The following is a 22,709-nucleotide window of genomic DNA, read 5'->3' as shown; positions in this document are numbered from 1 at the left end:
ACAGGATTGGGTTGCTGTCACTAATCTCTTCCCTAAAGCACTAACTGGAATAACTCACTTATTCAAGACTACACCTGGTCAACGTTTAGTGGTCCCTGAGCACCTTGTGTTTAGAGAGGAGTTGGCCATCACTCGCAACCCCCCAGCTAAAGATGTTGACCTTTCAGACCCAGCAGCTGCTGCACGAGAGGAGGGCTTGAGTAAGAGACAGTTAATGGCAAAGCAGGAAAAGGCTTTGAAGGATGCTGAAGAGGCTAAGAGAAAGGAAGCCAAAAAGAAAGCTGCAGAGGAAACCAGAAAAACTGCGGAGGAAAAAAATAAAAAAGCCGATGCAGACCCAGCAGCTGTTGCACATGAGGAAGGCGTGAGTAAGAGTGTCCATGGTGCGACACGTCAGCAGCTAAAGAAGTCTACTCTACCAGGTGCCAACTCTTCTACGTTTGATACACCTGTCGATAAGCCCCCTTCTCATCACTTCAAGATCAACGATCGTGTGCAACATCGAAACGCTCCACCACAAGTACCTCAAGAGTACAATGCCTTGGTAGGAAGCTCTAACCCCTACAACCTGGCAGTGGGTTCAACTGTTCAAGTGGCAACTATAAACCCCAATGACCCACCACACTATGGAGTGATCAGGTGGACTGGCAGCGTAGCTGGAGTGGATGGTCAGGTGGCAGGGATTGAACTAGTGAGTAAAGAGTCTATTGTATAATTAATTTCATTTGCTCACAGGAGGACTACATGGACAAATGTACTGATGGAACTCTCAAAACTACAGGAGAGAAGCACTTTACCTGTGCTCATGGTAAAGGGTTGTACTTCCCACTGGCTAGCCTCCGTCCTGATAAAAGGTTTGGACTACAAGCTGGACATGCTGCCACATCAATAGAGAATCGTGAGCGTGCATTCATGTACCCTGCATGTAGACATACATGTACGCTGGTGTGGCCTTCTTTATCCAACTGTATGTCTGGTATATAATTATATATATATCCATGCATTCATGTGTATACATGTATATGAGTTTTGTATTCTATAGCTATACAAATCCCAATGGAGAAGCAAACAGATCAGTTCATTAATGACCCCACTGAGCAAATGATGAGGTACATTGGATTGTACCGTGGTATCCAGGGTCACCAGAACTCCTGCTACCTGGACTCCACTATCTTTGGTCTGTTTGCCCTCAGTGATGTCTTTGACTCCATGTTCCTGGCACCAATCACCACTGATCAGAACAGGAAACGTGTAGCTGACTTACTGTGGAAGGGAATCGTCAATCCTCTCAGAAAGTATCCACATTTTATAGTACCGTATAGCGGGAAGTTTTTGCGGATGCAACATTTTCGCTATTTGGCTTCAGAGCCCTCAGCAGAAATTTTCGTGGGTTCTAATATTCGCGTTTCAATGCTAGGAAACCACACCCATCAATAGCTTTGCATGTGAAATACCAGTTGTACGTGGGAGTTTATCCCGATTTTAATTTTCTCTGCCCTCAAAAAACGCGAAAATTTTCACCACACAAAAACTTCCCTCTATTATACGGCATATAATAGAGATAATAGAGGGAATTTTTGATATTATCTCTAACGAACATAATTATATCTGTTTCAGGAATGGTATGGTGAGGTTTGAGTCAGTGATGAAGATGAGAATTGCTCTGGATGAACTCGGGAAGATGGAGGGAATCACTGAGAAGGAGAAAGGTGTTGACAGTTTATAGTGTACGTTGATTGTGTAATGTTCCCTATTACAGATCCTGAGGAGTTTCTAAACATGCTCTTCAAACACATGTTATACACGAGGCCATTCATCTCCATCAGGTACCGCATATCGGGAAATTTTCGTGAGGTGTAAAATTTCACATTTTTCGAGGGCTGACAGTTAACGCGAAAATTAAAACTGGGAAAAAGTTCCATGCACCGGTATTTCGCATCAAAGCTATTGGTGGGTGTGGTTTCCTGGCATTGAAACGCGAATATTAGAACGCACGAAAATTTCTGCTGAGGGCTATGGAGCCAAATAGCGAAAATTTACACCCGTGAAAATTTCCCGTTATAATTATATTATGGTATATGTCTAATTATGCCCAGGGTAGTACGTAATACATAATTATCCGTTTGGTGTGGAGCAAGAGTTCTTTGTCCAACTGTTTGTGGAGCACGACTCAAACCCCATAGTACCCACTATGAAAAACCTCATCAAAAAAATGTTCCCAAAGCCCAACCCAAACTTCAGACTACCCACTGTGGGAGATCTACTCAGGAGAATGTTCCTAAAGCAGTACATCTCATTCACAAAGGTATAGTACTATACTGTAGACTCTTACTGGGCCCTCAAATTTACATGTGCACTGTTTTGTCAGGTTCCCTCAAAACTTCTGATTGCAGTTCCCCAGTTCGAAAGAACAAACCGGGGGATTATTCCAGAGCTGAAATTGGACATCAGAGAGTTGACTGACACAGACAAAAAAGGTTTCAGAGTGTCCTTGTATCTTGTACAGTAATTATTTTCCCATCACAGCTCCAGCTCCACCCTGCCATTCGTGTGGGGTGGAGTCAGCTATCCAGTGTGAGAGTTGTGGTCCTCTCAGTCAGCAGCAGTTCACCCACTACTGTCAGCGCTGCTCTGACCTCTACCATAGCAACCCCTCTCACAAGGACAGAGCTAATCATAGGCTAACTGCTGTTGTTGTTGCTGCTACTCCAGCGGATAGTCCCGAGCTGGCACAGTTGGACCTCCTCTCTGTGATCTGCATTGAGACCAGTCACTACGTCTGCTTCACTAGAGACCCAAGGGATGACCTTGAGAAGAAGTGGATCTTCTTTGACAGTATGGCAGACAAGCAATGTGAGTCAGCCTGCACTAATTGATGTCTTCACTTGTTTACATATATTATGTACAGGTGACATGAACAACGTTCTATGTGTGACTGGCTGCACTCGTGAGCTGAATGAGTGGGTGTACAGTGATGTCAGAGGCAGGGATAAGCTGTTCAGTACACCACCAAGAGAGCTACCAGAGTTGGTCCGACGGTTCACTCAAGACATCTACATGTGTGTCTATGTTCAGCATGATGCTGCATTGTATGGAAACAGTGATAATGAAGAGGAGTATCATCTGAGTTCAGTCAGAGAGCCTTGCTCTATTGTCAGTGAAGGTAAGCGTTCCGTTTATATGCTGAGTATATACACAGTCAATACAGTAGGTGCTGTCTCAACAGTGCTCAAGCCGATAGAGAGCAAAGATGCCGTCGTTGATGAGCTTAAACAAGAAAACACTTCTCTTCAGGCAGAAAACAGAAGTCTTCAACAGAGAATCGAAACCAATCAGGCCGAGCAGTCTCAACTATTTGAAGCTGAAAAGCAACAGTTGTTACAACGATACAATGAGCGAGAACGTACCACCTCTCAAGAAATGGCCGAGAAAGAAGAGCAAATACAACAACTTCATGGAGACCTCCAAAGTTTATCCAAGCTGGCAGAAGAGCGAGAGATGGCTGGGCGACTTGAATTAGAAGGCAAGACGAAAGAGTTGGCAGCACACAACACAGAGGTGTGGAGGATTCCGGCCAACAGAGTGATCATTGGCAAAGAAATTGGCAACGGAGGGTGGGGAGAGGTGCTGGAGGGAACAGTGAGCGTGGCCGTCAAGCGACTACACGAAGAAATTGAATACCCAATTTTTATCGAGAAAATGGAGAGAGAAATGAAGCTATTAGCTGAAGTGCGACACCCAAACCTTGTGCAATTCATTGGTGCTATTTTTGATAAGCAGAACAATAAATCCCCTCCTACCCTCATCACCGAGCTTTTGGACATGAATCTCCGACAAGCGTACGAGAGGAATCAACTGTACCCAGGAAACCGTCTCTCGATCTTCATGGACATTGCCCTAGCTCTGAACTACTTGCACCAGCGCTACGATCCCATCATTCATCGTGATGTGAGTGCTCCCAACGTCCTCCTCCAGCGAATGCCCAACCACCAGTGGAAGGGGAAGGTCTCTGACCTCGGCTCAGCCAACTTCCTGCAGCATGCTCAGACAAGTGGTGAAGGATGCGTGCTTTATTCAGCCCCTGAAGTGATACCTCGAGCCTACAATCCAAGACAAGAACAAATTCCACAAACAACAAAGATTGATGTGTACAGCTACGGTGTTTTGTTATGTGAGGTCATCACTAGCACATTTCCAGCAATAAAAAATTACTGGAGTATGCTTAAAGAAGTCGAAAAAGACTATCCACAATTTCACAATCTGATTGCTAACTGCACTCAAGAGAGCCCCGACCTCCGACCAACTATGGCTCAAGTTCTGAACATGTTAAAAGATGACAAAATGCCTAAAATTTAGCTAGAACCTTTGACCCTTCCCTTAGTTTAGTACACGCTCTTTAAAAAATGTTTGTGAAACCATACAATGCTGTTTGACAATAAGTGGGCGTGTCTTATAAGAAACGAGCTATTAGCTAGCCTCCCTTCCCTAGCGGGAAGTGCGGCCTGGGATCGAGGCTAGCTATTAGTATAGCCAGCGATCCGATTACGGCAGATGTTTTTAATATATCTGATGATAGATCTTGATTAGTGCTCTCTAGTGGTCTTGGATTTCCAGTGCCTTGCTTGGTTCTCTAGATATGAAGCACCTTTTACCCACTCGCCAGACCACGCCCAGCTACTTTCGGCCTTCATATCTAGAGAACCAAGCAAGGCACTGGAAATCCAAGACCACCACTAGAGAGCACTAATCAAGATCTATCATCAGATATATTAAAAACATCTGCCGTAATCGGATCGCTGCTTTCACCTTAGCTCCTCTAAGAGTCACTGCTACATTCTAAAGAAGACAACACAAGGAGAGAAAGACGTGACAGTTGGTCTCAACAGCGATAACAGTAACGACAATGGCTACCACAAAATCCTGAGTCTAATGGGCATAGAGAGGACCAATGTGGAGGTGTCCAGAGGAGAGTTTGTGAAGCCTGTTCCAACTGCCAGCACTCCCTACACTCAAGCACACAAGTACCACATCATGAGGGACCCTACCATCTCCTTCTCCTGTCCTCAATCCAACGTCGCTGCTCTAACACTGCAAGAATACGAGTTTCTTAACAGATCCGAAGTTGTACCAGAAAGACGGTTTACTCTCTACGAATACATTCTCAAGGAGCCAGAGTTACTCGAAGCTAGCAAGAGATATAATGTTAGTCAACCACCACCTCGGAAGAGGCCGGCCTCATTTGCACCCAAAGTTGGATCGACAGTGGTTGTATCAGACTATGGTCCGTACGCGTCTAGTTACTATGGTGTTGTGAGGTGGATTGGTCAGTTTGACGGACAAGAGGAGCAAATGGCTGGAATTGAGCTGGTAACTTGATTGAGAGGGTTGTACTATATCTGTATCTCTATACTGTTTATGTAAGTGTGTAAAGTAAGTGTATTATGTATTTGCAGTACCAGTAGTATTCCCACTGCGCATGCATACTAAACAATAATCTCAGCTCAGAATTATACCCCCCCCCCCCTGTGTTCAGACCTGCGCTACACTCTGGTGGTGGTGGTCATGTTCCTGGCCTCCTCTCTCCTCTGTCCTGTCCTCTGGTACCTCTGGATCCATGCAGGCAGTGCTAACGCTAACTTCTTCTTTGCCATGACTCTCACCTACTCACTAGCTCAGGTCAGTAACAGGAGTACATTATGAACCCTGTGCATGGTTAGCGTATAATTATTGTTTTATTGAAAAGTTATTCCAGTGGCATATAATTTCGTGATTAGCATTTTGTTTATCTTCCCTCTCTCTCCCCTCCACTGCAGATCTTCCTGGTGGCTGATGTGATCTACTCGTTCCTGGTCCACCAGTACGACCTCAAACACGGTCTACCAAGACTGGACCAACTGGGCAAACCAGTCAAACTGAAACTATATTGAGAGCTAACTAGGAATTCATGAATATCCATTCCATTGTTTTGCAGTCACAAATATGGGTGGGGCTCTGGTTAATACACGTAGTCTAAGTATAGGATAGACTACACCTAAGAGTAGAATATGCGTCTATGTAACCTCCGCGGTTGCGGTTAGCCCGAGGCGCAAAGCCGAGGGAATCTAACCGTAACCAAGGTGGTTACTAAGACGCATATTCTACGAGTGGGTGTGGTCTATCTAACTTGGACTTCATTGCGCATGCGCGAGGCGTGGTTATAAAAAGCCAGGTTTAGTGCGTAGCAACAGAAATTGAATTTGTGCGAGCTGGACTAGCTGGAGAGCTGTGAGAGACACCAGTTGACAGAAAAAGATAAGAAGACGGCTTCAAAACAATGAAAAAACTTAGTAAAGCTTGTGAAATGCTTCTTGAAGATACTGGAAAGAACAGACAAGTAAAAAGAACCTAGAACTATGCTAGAACTGACTGCAACACTACAAGAAGAAGAATGAAGCTCTGTGGTGGAGTGGAGGGGGTATAGAGCAGACTGGACCGGCATGGAACCTTAAAAAACTCTATAGAAAGTGTCAAGCGACTGCTAAAGTGTTTTTGATGCTTCCTGGCCCCCCTTGCCCATGCCCAACTGGAAAAAGCAATACAAAGCAACAGTGGACATGGAAAGAATGGATATTGACTGAACAAACTATTGCATTCTGTGTTTTTATAATGTTTTTGTCATCTTCTTGTCACTTTCACTAAAAATTTCATTTCAACTTTTGAGAACTTCCTGCAAATTATTTGTCACTTCCTGTAGAATATGCGTCCATTTCCTGTAGAATATGTGTCCACTTCCTGTAGAATATGCGCCCATTTCCTGTAGAATAAGTACCTTCTTGTAGATTATGCTTCCATGTAATCTACTGTTTTTAGCCAATCAGATCAATTACAGATGATGTAATGTAGTCTAAGTAGAAACCTGCTGATCAGTTAGATCTACAGTATAGCTAGTACAGTGGTTAAGACTGACTCTATGGCCAAAATGTGTGACTACCAGTACATTCTAATGAAGGATGTGTATGGAGAGAAGGCTCCAGGGAAGATAATGGCTATCCTATCAGCTCCTTTCGCAGGTGGTCCGAAAACGGTTCAAGTGTTACGAGGTGAACTGCTTGCTAGGATTCCCTCACGAGATCAAGAGTGGTCAGCACACAATGATGGAAGACCACCTCACAACTTTCGCTCTACAAAAGACCCCAGAGTCACACTGTATGGTGGTGAGGACGATGACTATTTATCTCCACTGAATGGCAGAGATCTACAGGTTTTGGGAGCTATTGAGAATCCATATGATCGATTTGCAGTGTTCTCTGAGGACAATAAGCTGGAATGGGGGGGCAGGCTGAAGAGAGGTGACCAGGTCTATGTGAGGCTCCCTGGTGATAATGCAAGTGCACCCACCTGGTCTGCTGGTATAGTGAGACATGTTGGACCCGTGGGGTCATTACCAGGGAGGAACTTTGGAGTGGAGATTACAGTGAGTACGAAGTTATGATATGATATGAAAGCTCACATGTATACTTATCTACAGGATTCTCGTTACCTTGGAAATGGCAGCAGTGATGGTTTCTTTGGGGGATACAGGTATTTCGAGTGTAATCAAGATTGTGGTATCTTTGTGTCTCTGGATAAGCTAGCAGCTGAACCACCTCACCAAGTGCCCCATGATGCCATACGCCAGCAGCTAAAGAGCTCTACTCAAGCAGAGGTCAACTCTTCTACCCACGGGTCACCTATCGATAAGCCCCCTACACTTATGTTCAAGATCAACGATCGTGTAGTGGTCTACAACAAGAAGAAAGAACCCATGGGTGGAACTATTCGCTGGATTGGCAGGGATTTACAGACTAGAACACTGGACACCAACCACATAGGGATTGAAACAGTAAGTACTCTGTCAGTGCCGGATTCAGGGTAGCTATATAGATGTATTGTAGTTAATTTTGATTCAATGATTGTACCGGTTGTGTACATGGTACATGTAAGACTACGGAAAATCTCATTCTCAGTCAGGGGAATTCCGGTCTTAGATTTGCGTAGAGCATCGAGTATTTCAATTTATCCTAGGCTAGCTAGTTGACCGTTTGTAACAGCTCTACGTATGCAAGACGGGAATTCCCCTGACTGAGAATGAGATTTTCCATAGTCTTACTGCGTGCAATTTTCACTCTTGCGCTTCGCACTCCATCTAAATAGCAATACGATTCTTTTCACACAGGACTCAATTGCTGTCACTAATTTCTTCCCTAAAGCACTGACAGCAATAAATCGCTTGTTTAAGGCTAAATCTGGTCATCGTTTAGTGGTCCCTGAGCACTTTGTGTTTAGAGAAGAGTTGGCCAACACTCGAGATGTTGACCTTTCAGACCCAGCAGCTGTTGCACGTGAGGAAGGCTTGAGTAAGGGACAGTTTATGGCAAAGCAGAAGAAAGCTTTAAAGGATGCTGAAGAGGCTAAAAGAAAGGAGAACAGAAAGAAAACTGCAAATGTACAACCTAATATGAAACAAGTAACGAATCATAATCATGTGGCACCACAAAACACTGGGGATGCGGACTATGTTAACATTGAAGCAGTAGAGCAGCATGCACAGAGTCGACAAAACGACCAACCGAATCAACAATCTCAGTTAAACGATTACTATCTGTCAGTAAGAAGCTCCAACCCCTACAACCTGACATTGGGTTCAACTGTTTAAGTGGCCTCTGTGAACCCGAATGGCCCCCCACACCCTGGAGTGATCAGGTGGATCGGGAGACTAGCTGGAGTGGATGGTCAGGTGGCAGGGATTGAACTAGTGAGTCAATAATTATACATTGTGCTATAATTATTAAATATGTTTGCTCACAGGAGGACTACATGGACGGATGTAATGATGGAACCTTCAAATCCACAGAAGAGAAGTATTTCACCTGTACCTTTGGTCATGGACTGTATTTCCCACTGGATAGCCTCCGTCCTGATGAAAGGTTTGGACTACAAGCTGGACACGCTGCATTATCAGTAGGGAATCGTGAGTCAGTGTAAATTGCGTACACTATATACGCTGTAGACATGTGTATGTATCTGGTATATGGTCTCCCTTACCCATTCTCAAAGTGATGTGTATTCTGTAGCTATACAGGTCCCAATGGAGGAGCAAACAGACCAATTCATTAATGACCCCACTGAGCGAATGTTGAGATACATTGGAAACAGCCGTGGTATCCAGGGTCACCAGAACTCCTGCTACCTGGACTCCACTATCTTTGGTCTGTTTGCCCTCAGTGATGTCTTTGACACCATCTTCCTGGACCCAGACAAATCAAATATCACCAGCGATCAGAACAGGAAACGTGTTGTCCACCTACTGTGGAAGGGAATCGTCAATCCTCTCAGAAAGTAAGTAATAATGATTTCTTGTGACATGTGTGTATATCCAACTCTGTTTCAGGAATGGTGTGGTGAGGTTTGAGTCAGTGATGAAGATGAGAAATGCTCTGGAAGAACTCGGGAAGATGGAGGGAATCACTGAGAAGGAGAAAGGTGAAATTGTAGTCTGGATCATTTGCTGTGTGTTCATAAAAACCCCCTATTACAGATCCTGAGGAGTTTCTGAACATGCTCTTCAAACACATGCTACACACGAAGCCATTCATCTCCATCAGGTATGTCTAATATTGTGTGTACACTGATGCACGTCTAAATTTATACAGGCGTCCGTTTGGTGTGGAGCAAGAGTTCTTTGTCCAACTGTTTGTGGAGCATGACTCAAACCTCAGACTACCCACTATGGGAGATCTTCTCAGAAAAATTTTCCTAGAGCAGCACATCTCATTTACAAAGGTGACTCTATTTTTTTTTAAAGTTAATCACCTATTATATGTTTTCAGGTTCCCTCAAAGCTTCTGCTTCAAGTTCCTCGGTTTGGAAGAGAGTTCCAAATATACAAGAAGATTGTTCCAGAGCTGAAACTGGACATCAGAGAGTTGACTGACGCCTACAAAAAAGGTAACAGGATGTCTTTGTATCTCGTTTAACTTTTTTCAATACAGCTCCAACTCCGGCCTGCCATTCGTGTGGGGGGGAGTCAACTATCCAGTGTGAGAGTTGTGGTCCTCTCAGTCAGCAGCAGTTCACCTACTACTGTCAGCGCTGCTCTGACCTCTTCCATAGCAACCCCTCTCACAAGGACAGAGCTAATCATAGGCTAACTGTTGCCGTTGCTGCTACTCCAGCGGATGATCCCGAGCTGGCACAGTTGGACCTTCTCTCTGTGATCTGCATTGAGACCAGTCACTACGTCTGCTTCACTAGAGACCCAAGGGATGACATTGGGAAGAAGTGGATCTTCTTTGACAGTATGGCAGACAGGCAATGTTAGCCAGCCTTCACTTGTTGTATGATTGTGTAAATACATGTTTATTGTTGTGTACATGCAGCTAACACTTACAACATTCCATGTGTGACTGACTGCACTCATGAGCTGAATGAGTGGGTGTATGAGGGAGACCAGGACAGGTTGATCAACACACCACCAAGAGAGCTACCAGAGTTGGTCCGACAGTTCACTCAAGACATCTACATGTGTGTCTATGTTCAGCCTGATGTCGCCATGTATGGAGACGGTGGTGAAGAGGATCATCAACCACGTTCAGTCAGAGAGCCTTACTCAATTATCACTGAATGTAAGTGTTCAATTTATGCTGAGTATAACAATCAATACATTGGTGTTGTTCCAACAGTGTCCAAACTTATGGAGAGCAAAGATGACATCGTTGAGGAGCTCAAGCAAAAAATCACTACTCTTCAGGCTAAGAACAGAAGTCTTCAACAGAGAATCGAAACCAATCAGGCCGAGCAGTCTCAACATATCCAACTATTGGAAGCTGAAAAGGAACAGTTGTTACAACGATACAATGAGCGAGAACGTACCACCTCTCAAGAAATGGCTGAGAAAGAAGAGCAAATGCAACAACAAAAGCAAAATTCAGATAATGAAAAGCGCCAGCTGGAAAGGCAGAAGCAACACCTTGAAGCTCAATCACAGCGCTACCAACAACAGGCTCAAGACATGCAACGAAGGCTAGAAGTGGCAGAAAGCCAATCAAGTCAGTCAAAGTTTTCTGAGCTCCAAATTCCGCGACTAGACCAAGACTCGTGGAATGTACGAAGACAAGAAGTTGTATTACAAGACAACCTAGGACATGGTGCTTGGGGATCAGTGTGTCGAGGGTTGTTCCGTGGTCAGCAAGTAGCAGTAAAGTCTGCACATGAAAAAATTCTTTACAAAAACACGATTGACCTGCTCAAAAGAGAGATTCGAATCATGGCTCATGTTCAACACCCGAACCTGGTGCGACTGATTGCTGCTGTAGTGGACACTGGTGTGGAGAGAGGTACTGACTCACCTCTGCTTGTTCTGGAGCTCTTGGATACTGACGTCCGATCCGCTTACAAGAGGAAAATTGTCAATTTCCAAAAGGATGCTTTGTTATCGATATTTCGAGAGGTGGCTTATGCCCTCCACTACCTCCACGAGCATCAAGAGCCCATCATCCACCGTGATGTGAGTGCTCCCAACGTCCTCCTCCAGCAAATACACCCAGGAGTTTGGAAGGCAAAACTATCCGACTTTGGATCAGCCAATCTGGCTAAAAGCTGCAAGACAGCAGCTCCTGGTGCCATTGTGTATGCTGCCCCCGAAACCTTCCCACCATCTAATCTGGATGATCCCCTTCCGAAACAAACTACAAAGATTGATGTGTACAGTTACGGCTACCTCCTAGCTGAGGCCATTGCCAAGGAGATGCCTTCTCCTGAGAACAGAAGAGCAATACTATTACGTATCAAGAGTGAGTGGGACCAAGTGTACGATATCATAGCAGCTTGCGTCGAGAGCCAACCAGACAATAGACTATCAATGACCCAAGTACTTGAAAAACTCAATATGCTACCATCTCAGTAACTATTGATTTGTTGTGCATTTTGTATCAGAGTATTTTTTGCATTTTTTCATGCACTATATATTATATAGATATGAAGATCGATGATCATTACCATTCCATTATAATTATCACGTAGATCTACTCACTTAAATCAGAGATAGAGTAATAATTTCCTTACTTTATCTCTGGTTAAATTAATGGCTGGAACTGTTGGCCGAGGAGCTCTCCTGCTTCAGGATGTCCAGGGAGAGAAGAGTGGATCCCTACTTGCATTCAGGAAGAAGAGAGATGTAGCTGTCCTAAGAGGATCTCTTCTTGTTGCCCTCCCACCTAAAGACGCCACATCTGGGGCTGATGGGAAACCAGCTCACAACTACAGTGTGTACAATGAAGACATCACCTTGTACTGCTCTGAATATGACATTGCCCCACTCACTAACTACGAGTAAGTTGCTCTGTGGAATATCAACGTTAGGAGCACGATACGATGCGTTCATTAGTGACAATCATGAATGTGCCTCAAAATTGAGACTGGGTGACACTGTGTATGTTGCATTACCAACTAAAGAAGCCATCGCTAACACCGGTTGTCAAGCTGTGGTGAGGTGGATTGGAATTCTAGCTGGAGAGATTGGGACAAATTTTGGAATAGAAATCATGGTACGTTTCTTAACTGTGTATGTTTATCTCGTTGAAATATGTAAAATTTTTTTTAGGAGGAGAAGTATCGAGGGTCAGGGTCCACCAATGGCATCTTCCAAGATCGTCAACTTTTCATGTGTGCCGAGAACTGTGGGATGTTTGTATCCCTGGAGAGGCTGGCTCCCACACCCAACTTCCATCCAGCAAGAACACCGACTGCTCAACTCACAAAAGCCACCCTACCTAACCAAGTGCTCTCTCGATTGAGGCTGAAGGCAGACAGTGAAGACAAATCACAGAATATGCCAGGTGGTAGAGCAAATACCTCTCATGCAGGACCAGCAGCAAGTACTCGCTCTCAAGGCCGACATAAGAACAGTGGGTCTCGCTTTTACAGAGGAGACAGAGTGGTAACTCACAACAAGGATCAAGTCCCCATTCATGGTACAGTGAGGTGGACTGGAGAGTCCAATACTAAAGGTGGTAAGGTGAATGTCATCGGAATTGAAACGGTAAGTGATACTGTGAAGATTTTTTACATAGTCTCATCAATTGCTATCATTTGGCAAATAAATAGTGCATGGTGAGCATATTAAGCTGTTTTTAAGTTTTTACATAATTATTAATTCTCAACCTGGCAACATACAGTCTGGAGAGGATGCTATGCTCAGGAAGGCCACTGTTAAAACTTGGGAAATGAATGAACAAGGACAAGAAGAAAGGCTCAAGGAATTTAACAGACAAAGAGATGAAAAGCGCAAAATAGAAGCTGCTAGAGTTGTAAACCCTTATGGCTCTTGTGTCAATCCACCCGACAACTGTCACCGTGAGAATTATCCTCCACTTATCTATGACAACATGCCTGGGGGTGGCAACAAGCAGCCTACTGTGATGGCCATTGCTTCTGAATCTCAGGATTCTCATCAGTTTGTTATGGGCTCTCGAGTTGAGTTTTCTGACCCACCTCGATACGGTGAGATTCGCTGGATGGGAAACTTCCCTCAAGTCGATGGACTGATTGTTGGAGTGGAGTTGGTAAGTTGCCACTATATATACTTTGTATGTGTATTATCTCACAATATAGGAGGAGGATATGGAGGGCTGTACTGATGGTAGCTGGAAGGGGATGAGGTGTTTCTCTTGCAAGTACGGCCGAGGATTCTTCTGCCCTGTCACAGCACTTCATCCTGACCAGCGTGGATCTGCCCCCTCACAATTTTCTGGTAATACTCCTCCAATCCAGAGGGAGCCGAGACAGCTACCACCATTACCACGTCCTGCTGCTCCTGTGGACGTCTCCATGGGCTCTGCTGTTCAGTTCGGTGGCTCTCAAAACCCCTGGTATGGGCTTGTGAGGTGGATTGGGATCCTCCCTGGTGAACAGGAGCTACTGGCAGGGATTGAGCTGGTGAGTTTTAATTACAGCAAGAATTGTTAACAAGTTACTATGTACAGGAGGAGTATGCTGATCGTTGTGGAAATGGAGAGTTGAATGGCGTCCGTTACTTCCAATGTGGCTATGGCAAAGCAACCTTCTATCCAGTGGCTCGTCTCCTATCTGACCAGAGATTTGCTGACTCAGCACCTGCTCATGGATTCTCAGCACAAGCCGGAAACCGTGTGTTAATTGTTAATGTCATCACTTTATTTATTGCCTCCACTACAGCTCTACAAGTGCCATTCGAAGAAAACGCTGATCAAACAACAGTGCCAGACCCACTCCACTACGTGGGTGATCAGAAGGGTATCCAGGGTCACCAGAACTCCTGCTACCTGGACTCCACTCTCTTTGGATTATTTGCCCTCAGCGATATCTTTGATGACATGTTCCTGGAAGATAGTCACAGCACTACTGACATCAACAGACAGGCCATCAGTAACATGCTCTGGAAGGGAATCGTCAACCCACTCAGAAAGTGAGCTGTGTATACAACTGTACATGTCTTAGCTCTTTTGTAATTATAGTTATACACACATGTATCTACTGTCTCCCCCCTTTCCTCATTATCTGTCTACCCCACAAAGTATAATTATACATATACAGTACAGTACAGGGATTATTGTTGATTGTGTGTGTGCTGCTTGACTATAGGAATGGTGTGGTGAGGTTTGAATCAGTGATGAAGATGAGAAACAAGCTGGGTGAGCTGGGGAAGATTGAGAAGGAGAAAGGTAATTATTATGGGTAAAGATGGTCACATACTAAATGTTGACGTTGTATACTTAGATCCAGAGGAGTTTCTGAACATGCTGTTTAAGCACGTACTACACGCAAGGCCATTCATCTCCATCAGGTATGTCTAATATTGTGTGTACTGTAATAATTATTATGATACATATCTACAGACGTCCGTTTGGTGTGGAGCAAGAGTTCTTTGTCCAACTGTTTGTGGAGCCAGATCCTAACCTCAGACTACCCACTGTAGGGATGCTCATTACCATGATGTTCAAGGAGCAAAATATCTCATTTACCAAGGTGAACCATTTGGGCCTGTATACATGATTGTATTCCTTTCATTGTATTTCCTTCGTGCAGATCCCATCGAAATTTCTCGTTCAAGTGCCACGATTTGGAAGGGAGTTCAAAACTTACCAAAAAAGTGTGCCTGATTTGAAACTGAACATTGCAGAGATCACAGACTCAGGTAATTATTGTATCATGTGTGCGTACGATTACTGTGCTACATACTTCCAGGGTTTCATCTAGTGGGGGGGGGGGCTGGGGTGAACCTTCCCCCCTAAGGTGCTCGTCTTCCCCCCCAAAATGTTTGTATAATAATGACATCATCACATTAGTACTGTATATGATGTGCAATATGTAACTAGATCTACTGTGATGCACTAGCATGTAATAGGGGTGTGGTCAACAAATGTGGGAGTGGCCAAACATTTTGCGGTGTGCGTAAACCTTCCCCCTCAAACTTTTAATCCTAGATGAAACCCTGACTTCTCTCCAGGCAAAACCCCTCCTTGTATGATCTGTGGAGAGCTGTCCCAATACAAGTGTTCCGAGTGTGTGAATGAGCATGATGTCAGTGGCTGTGTGTATTACTGTACCACTTGCTGCCCACTGGCCCACAAGAAGGATGAGAGAAAACAGCACAAGCCAGAGCCTGCATTGAACAGTAATAATGATATCTACAAGTTGGACCTCCTCTCTGTGATCTGCATTGAGACCAGTCACTACGTCTGCTTCACTAGAGACCTCAACACAAACACATGGCTCTTCTTTGACAGTATGGCCAACAGAGTCTGTAAGTATGATCATGTCATTATCTTCCACTGGAAGTACAATGATTATTTGTGTACAGTTGACACATACAACATTCCACGTGTGACTGACTGCACTCGTGAGCTGAATGAGTGGGTGTATGAGGGAGACCAGGACAGGTTGATCAACACACCACCAAGAGAGCTACCAGAGTTGGTCCGACGGTTCACTCAAGACATCTACATGTGTGTCTATGTTCAGCCTGATGTCACCATGTATGGAAGCAGTGATGAATTTGATGATGAGGAGGATTATCTGAGTCCAGTCAGAGAGCCTTACTCCATTGTTAGTGAAGGTAAGTGTTCAACTTATGCTGAGTATAATTATACATTCTTTTTTTACATGTAGGTGTTGTCCCAACAGTGCCCAAGCTGAAGGAGAGCAAAGATGATGTCATTGAGGAGCTTAAACAGGAAAACAGTGCTATTCAAGAAGAAAACAGACGTCTTCAACGGAGAATCGAAACCAATCAGGCCGAGCAGTCTCAATATATCCAACTATTGGAAGCTGAAAAGCAACAGTTGTTACAACGATACAATGAGCGAGAACGTACCACCTCTCAACAAATGGCCGAGAAAGAAGAGCAAATACAACAACAAAAAAGGGAAAAGCAACAATCAGATAACGAAAAGCACCAGCTGGAAAGGCAAAAGCAATACTTTCAACAGCAGGCTCAGAACTTGCAACGAAGGCTAGAGGTGGCAGAAAGCAAAACAAGTCAGTCAAAGTTTTCTAAGCTCCAAATTCCGAGACTAGACCAAGACTCGTGGAATGTACGAAGACAAGAAGTTGTGTTACAAGACAACCTAGGACATGGTGCTTGGGGATCAGTGTGTCGAGGGTTGTTCCGTGGTCAGCAAGTAGCAGTAAAGTGTGCACACAAAGAAATACTCCACGAAAACACGATCGATCAGCTCAAGAGAGAGATTCGAATCATGGCTCATGTTCAACACCCAAACCTGGTGCGACTGATTGCTGCTGTAGTGGACGCTGGTGTGGAGAGAGGTACTGACTCACCTCTGCTTGTCCTGGAGCTCTTGGATACTGACGTCCGATCCGCTTACAAGAGGAAAATTGTCAATTTCCAAAAGGATGCTTTATTATCGATATTTCGAGAGGTGGCTTATGCCCTCCACTACCTCCACGAGCATCAAGAGCCCATCATCCACCGTGATGTGAGTGCTCCCAACGTCCTCCTCCAGCAAATACACCCAGGAGTTTGGAAGGCAAAACTATCCGACTTTGGATCAGCCAATCTGGCTAAGAGCTGCAAGACAGCAGCTCCTGGTGCCATTGTGTATGCTGCCCCCGAAACCTTCCCACCATCTAATCTGGACGATCCCCTTCCGAAACAAACTACAAAGATTGATGTGTACAGTTACGGCTACCTCCTAGCTGAGGCCATTGCCAAGGAGATGCCTTCCCCTGAGAACAGAAGAGCAATACTATTACGTATCAAGAGTGAGTGGAAACAAGTGTACGATATCATAGCAGCTTGCGTCGAGAGCCAACCAGACAATAGACTATCAATGACCAAAGTACTTGAAAAACTCAATATGCTACCATCTCAGTAACTAGAGTTTTTTGTTGTGTATTTTGCATTTTTTGCATGCACTATGAAGATCGATGATCATTACCATACCATTAATTAAATGTAGGCGTGTCTTGTTATCAAATTAGTTTTTGTAATGGCTAGCACCAGTTCTCTCTGGCTCCTATTGAAAGATGCCCAAGGGGAGAAGAGTGGATCCCTACTTACATTCAGAAAGAAAAAAGATGTACCTGTCCTGAGAGGATCTCTTCTTGTTGCCCTCTCACCTAAAGACACACCATCCGGGGCTGATGGGAAACCAGCTCACAACTATGGTGTGCACAATGAAGACATCACCTTGTACTGCTCTGAAGAAGACATTGCCCCACTCACTAACTACGAGTTCCAGCTACTCAGTGGAATATCAGCGTTAGGAGCACGATACAACTCGTTCGTTTATGATAATCTGGAATGTGCCTCCAAATTGAGACTAGGTGACACTGTGTACATTGCATTACCAACTAAAGAAGCCATCGCTAACACCGGTTGTCAAGCTGTGGTGAGGTGGATTGGAACTCTACCTGGAGAGACGGGGATTAAGTTTGGAATAGAAATCATGGTATGTTTAATTTAATACTCTGCATGATTACGTATAGCGGGAAATTTTCGTTATTTGGCTCCAGATACCTCAGCAGAAGCTTTGCAAGTGAAATACCAGTGCGTGGGAGTTTATCTCAGTTTTAGTTTTCGCGCGTTAGCTGCCCTACCTCAAAAAAGACGAAATTTTGTGCACCTCACAAAAATGTCCTGCTATACTACAACTTGTTGAAATGTATTATTTCATTAGGATAAGAAGTATCGAGGGTCAGGGTCCACCAATGGCTGCGTCCAAGATGTTCAATTTTTCATTTGTGACGAGGACTGTGGGATTTTTGTGTCTCTGGAGAGGCTCAACTTCCGTCCAACAAAAATACCGACAGCTCAAACTACAAAAGCCACCCTACCTAACCAAGTGCTCTCTCGATTGGGGCTGAAGGCATACAGTGAAGGCAAGTCACAGAATACGCCAGATGGCAGAGCAACTCGCTCTCAAGGACATAAGAACAGTGGGTCTCGCTTTCACAAAAGAGACAGGGTGGTAACTCACAACAAGGATCAAGTCCCCATTCATGGCACAGTGAGGTGGACTGGAGAGACCAATAATGAGTGTGATAAAGTGAATGTCGTCGGAATTGAGACGGTAAGTGATATTCTGTGAAGGTTCTGTATGTAGTCTATCGTATACCGGGTTATTTTCGAGACATAAAGTGTTAAGGTATTCGAGAATTGACCTCGAACCTCAAACATTTAGTGCCTCGAAAATTGGTTTACTTCCAGTTGAAAGAATTTCTCCTCAAAAGAAAATCCGCGAAATTTTTAGTTTGAGCAATCCACGAATAAAAAATATCCCTATAATATACGGTATATCAATTGCTATCATTTCGCAAACCTAAAGAGTGCATGAGCATTAAGCTGTTTTTTGATTTTTACACTTTTCTTATAGGATGTTCCCGTCCAAAGAAATGACTTTTTTGTTACTTTTACTGGATTGAGTTCAAACTTCAGATGTGAAAACTCAAAACACGGCAAAGTTGTTGTTCCTGAAGCACTGGTTCGAACAGAAATGGAGGAAATTAAAGAAAAACATAGGATAGTTGAAGAGAAGCAGAGAAGAGAAGAGGAATTGTCACGCCTGCATGAGGGCACACACCATATTGATCCCAATGAGAAAGATATGCTTCGTGATGCCAACATTGAATCTGTGGCACTGAATCCAGCCGAACAGGAGAGGATGATTCAAAAGTACAAACGAGACCTTGGAGAAAATAAGCAGCAGCAAGGATCCATTGGTCGTCCCAATGTCCCAGCCAATAGCCATCTACATCGTGGGTTGTCACAAGATATTCGGAATAGTCCTGAAGCTCCACTATCGACCACTCACAGGCCAAAGAATCACATTTATGACAAAGTTCCATTATCAAGCCTGGGTAATCACTCAGCTAGTGCAGGCAACATTCTCTCTCATCAGAACTCCCAACCTGGCAACACACAGTCTGGAGAGAATGCTATGCTCAGGAAGGCCGATGTTAAAACTTGGGAAATGAATGAACAAGCACAAAAAGAAATGATCAAGAAATTTAACAAGCAAAGAGATGAAAAGCTCAGCAAAATGGAAGCTGCTAGAGTTATAAACCCTTCTGGTTCTTATGCCAATCCACCCGACAACCGTCATCGTGAGAATTATTCGCCATCTATCTATGACAACATGCCAGGAGCTAGCAACAAGCAGCCTACTATTGCTCCTCCGTCTCAGGATTCTACCAAGCATCTATTTGTAATTGGCTCTCGAGTTGAATTTTCTGACCCACCTCGATACAGTGAGATTCGCTGGATGGGTACCTTACCTCAGGTCAATGGACTGATTGCTGGACTAGAATTGGTAAGTTGACACTTGTACATATACTTTGTATGTGTATTGTCTTCAATAATTATAGGAGGAGGATATAGAGGGCTGTACTGATGGTACCTGGCAGGGGACGAGGTGTTTCTCTTGCAAGTACGGCCGAGGATTCTTCTGCCCTGTCACAGCACTTCATCCTGACCAGCGTGGATCTGCCCCCTCACAATTTGCTGGAAATACTCCGACACAGCTACCACCACTACCACGTCCTGCTGCTCCTGTGGATGTCTCCGTGGGATCTGCTGTTCAGTTTGGTGACTCAAGAAGCCCCTGGTACGGGATTGTGAGATGGATTGGGATCCTCCCTGGCGAACAGGAGCTAGTGGCAGGGATTGAGCTGGTGAGTTTATTAATTACAGCAAGAATTGTTAACAAATTGATATGTACAGGAGGAGTATTCTGATGCTAGCTATATGTTTTCTGCACAAAACTCGACCTGAAGTACGGCCACCTCGCTATTCCGTTTACCGGCCAGTGCTGTCTGTCCCAAACAAGGTTTTCAATGTAATTTTATACGTATGTTACGGCCGGATATGACGTTTTGGGTGTGGTTTAGCAAATAAAAATTGAATTACACTTAAATAGAGAACAGAATGATTCATTATCTTACATTATCCTCGAGACAAGAACCGCAAAAGTAGTCATTAGATTCGAGGTAAGGTCGTTTTTAAGCCGCGGCTATTTTCTGAGATGCAGCCACCTCGCTATTCCGGCCAAGCTGCATGGTCCCAAGGGTGACCGGATTAACGAGAGTCTACTGTATACACACATGTATCTCCCCCCTTTCCTCACTATCCCCCACTGTCTACCCCACATAGGTTATGCATACAGTACCGTGCAGGGATTATTGAGTGTGTGTGTGTCTGCTTGACTCTAGGAATGGTGTGGTGAGGTTTGAATCAGTTATGAAGATGAGAAACAAGCTGGGTGAGCTGGGAAAGATGGAGGGAATCACTGAGAAGGAGAAAGGTTATTATTATGGGTAAAGATGGTCACATACTAAATTTTGATGTTGTGTACTTAGATCCTGAAGAGTTTCTGAATATGCTCTTCAAACACATGCTACACACGAAGCCATTCATCTCCATTAGGTATGTCTAATATTGTGTGTACACTGATGCACGTCTAAATTTATACAGGCGTCCGTTTGGTGTGGATCAAGAGTTCTTTGTCCAACTGTTTGTGGAGCCAGATCCTAACATCAGACTACCCACTGTGGGGGTACTCATTACCATGATGTTCAAGGAGCAAAAGATCTCATTTACCAAGGTGAACCATTTTATTGTGTCTTGTATCTTTTTATTGTACATGTATTTCTTTCGTGTAGATCCCATCGAAACTTCTCATTCAACTGCCACAATGTAGATGGGAGTTCAAGACTTACCCAAAAAGTATGCCTGATCTGAAGCTGAACATTGCAGAGATCACAGACTCAGGTAGGTAAGTATTGTGTCATGTGTGCATACGATCACTGTGCTACATACTTTTCTCCAGGCAAAACCCCTCCTTGTATGATCTGTGGAGAGCTGTCCCAATACAAGTGTTCCGAGTGTGTGGGTGAGCATGATGTCAGTGGCTATGTGTATTACTGTACCACTTGCTGTCCACTGGCCCACAAGAAGGATGAGAGAAAACAGCACAAGCCTGAGCCTGCACTGATCAACAATAATGAGCTGTACAAGTTGGACCCCCTCTCTGTGATCTGTATTGAGACCAGTCACTACGTCTGCTTCACTAGAGACCTCAATACAAACACATGGCTCTTCTTTGACAGCATGGCCAACAGAGTCTGTAAGTATGATCATGTCATTATCTTCCACTGAAAGTATAATGGTAATTTTCGTGGGGCAAAATATTCGTGGTTTTTGTGGTTGAAGGTCTGACCACGAATATTTTACCCATGAAAGAAGCCACCTTGCCTACCTTTACCTGCAGTGTAAGTTCCAACCACGAAAATTTTACCTACGAAATGTCTCAATATTGCTGAACCACGAATATTTTGTCCCCGAAAATTACCCGCTATACGGTACATGTTTATGTGTACAGATGACACGTACAACATTCCACGTGTGACTGACTGCACTCGTGAGCTGAATGAGTGGGTGTATGAGGGAGACCAGGACAGGTTGATCAACACACCACCAAGAGAGCTACCAGAGTTGGTCCGACGATTCACTCAAGACATTTACATGTGTGTCTATGTTCAGCCTGATGTCGCTATGTATGACGATGGTGACGAGGAGGATTATCTAAATCCAGTCAGAGAGCCTTACTCCATTGTTAGTGAAGGTAAGTGTTCAACTTATGCTGAGTATAAAATACATTATTTTTTTACGTGTAGGTGTTGTCCCAACAGTGCCCAAGCTGAAGGAGAACAAGGATGATGTCATTGAGGAGCTTAAACAAGAAAACAGAAATCTTCAACAGAGAATCGAAACCAATCAGGCTGAACAATCTAAACTATTAGAAGCTGAGCTGCAACGATACAATGAGCAAGAACGTACCACCTCTCAAGAAATGGCTGAGAAAGAAGAGCAAATACAACATCACAAAATGGAAAAGCACCAACTGGAAAGGCAAAAGCAATACTTTCAACAACAGGCTCAAGACATGCAACGAAGGCTCGAGGTGGCAGAGAGCAAAACAAGTCAGTCAAAGTTTTCTAAGCTCCAGATTCCGCGACTAGACCAAGACTCGTGGAATGTACGAAGACAAGAAGTTGTATTACAAGACAACCTAGGACATGGTGCTTGGGGATCAGTGTGTCGAGGATTGTTCCGTGGTCAGCAAGTAGCAGTAAAGTGTGCACACAAAGAAATACTCCACGAAAACACGATCGATCAGCTCAAGAGAGAGATTTGA

General features: G+C 44.2%; 5 protein-coding genes across 7 annotated transcripts in view; all 5 read left to right on the top strand.

Annotated features, from left to right (window-relative positions):
• LOC135340805 (ubiquitin carboxyl-terminal hydrolase CYLD-like) overlaps positions 1 to 4,399 on the top strand; it is a 17,835-nt gene extending 13,436 nt beyond the window's left edge. Inside the window, exons 12-13 of the mRNA XM_064537201.1 lie at positions 2,970 to 3,163; positions 3,227 to 4,399. Coding sequence (XP_064393271.1) covers positions 2,970 to 3,163; positions 3,227 to 4,356 — 1,324 coding nt within the window. The 3' untranslated portion in view covers positions 4,357 to 4,399. The remainder of the gene's footprint in view (positions 1 to 2,969; positions 3,164 to 3,226) is intronic.
• The window catches only part of LOC135340806 (ubiquitin carboxyl-terminal hydrolase CYLD-like), a 25,599-nt gene extending 2,890 nt beyond the window's left edge, over positions 1 to 22,709 (top strand). Inside the window, exons 6-15 of the mRNA XM_064537204.1 lie at positions 5 to 691; positions 736 to 898; positions 1,043 to 1,295; positions 9,410 to 9,501; positions 20,872 to 20,938; positions 20,987 to 21,116; positions 21,175 to 21,283; positions 21,342 to 21,638; positions 21,894 to 22,136; positions 22,189 to 22,709. Of these exons, the coding sequence (XP_064393274.1) occupies positions 5 to 691; positions 736 to 898; positions 1,043 to 1,295; positions 9,410 to 9,501; positions 20,872 to 20,938; positions 20,987 to 21,116; positions 21,175 to 21,283; positions 21,342 to 21,638; positions 21,894 to 22,136; positions 22,189 to 22,709 (2,562 nt within the window). The remainder of the gene's footprint in view (positions 1 to 4; positions 692 to 735; positions 899 to 1,042; positions 1,296 to 9,409; positions 9,502 to 20,871; positions 20,939 to 20,986; positions 21,117 to 21,174; positions 21,284 to 21,341; positions 21,639 to 21,893; positions 22,137 to 22,188) is intronic.
• Positions 4,656 to 5,675, top strand: LOC135340815 (uncharacterized). The gene is made up of 2 exons (XM_064537217.1): positions 4,656 to 5,367; positions 5,534 to 5,675. Exons 1-2 carry the CDS (start codon positions 4,930 to 4,932, stop codon positions 5,651 to 5,653), a joined length of 558 nt encoding a protein of 185 aa, XP_064393287.1. The 5' UTR covers positions 4,656 to 4,929; the 3' UTR covers positions 5,654 to 5,675.
• LOC135340811 (uncharacterized) lies at positions 6,010 to 8,969 on the top strand. The gene is made up of 4 exons (XM_064537213.1): positions 6,010 to 7,453; positions 7,508 to 7,861; positions 8,195 to 8,773; positions 8,827 to 8,969. Exons 1-3 carry the CDS (start codon positions 6,950 to 6,952, stop codon positions 8,672 to 8,674), a joined length of 1,338 nt encoding a protein of 445 aa, XP_064393283.1. The 5' UTR covers positions 6,010 to 6,949; the 3' UTR covers positions 8,675 to 8,773; positions 8,827 to 8,969.
• On the top strand, positions 12,007 to 20,816 carry LOC135340809 (uncharacterized). 3 transcript variants are annotated; one of them, XM_064537209.1, is made up of 6 exons: positions 12,007 to 12,563; positions 12,620 to 13,057; positions 18,891 to 19,826; positions 19,882 to 20,187; positions 20,237 to 20,342; positions 20,725 to 20,816. In XM_064537209.1, the coding sequence occupies exons 1-5, from the start codon at positions 12,258 to 12,260 to the stop codon at positions 20,285 to 20,287; spliced, it is 2,037 nt and encodes a 678-aa protein (XP_064393279.1). In that variant the 5' UTR covers positions 12,007 to 12,257; the 3' UTR covers positions 20,288 to 20,342; positions 20,725 to 20,816. The 3 variants fall into 3 exon arrangements, with proteins under 3 accessions (XP_064393279.1, XP_064393277.1, XP_064393278.1); XM_064537207.1 differs by lacking the exons at positions 12,007 to 12,563; positions 12,620 to 13,057 and adding exons at positions 17,458 to 17,966; positions 18,195 to 18,587; XM_064537208.1 differs by lacking the exons at positions 12,007 to 12,563; positions 12,620 to 13,057 and adding exons at positions 17,458 to 17,966; positions 18,195 to 18,587 and having other exon boundaries at positions 20,666 to 20,806.

Source organism: Halichondria panicea, chromosome 9 (genome assembly GCF_963675165.1).
Source record: "Halichondria panicea chromosome 9, odHalPani1.1, whole genome shotgun sequence".
NCBI lineage: Eukaryota > Metazoa > Porifera > Demospongiae > Suberitida > Halichondriidae > Halichondria > Halichondria panicea.
This window is presented reverse-complemented; position numbering and strand designations above follow the sequence as displayed.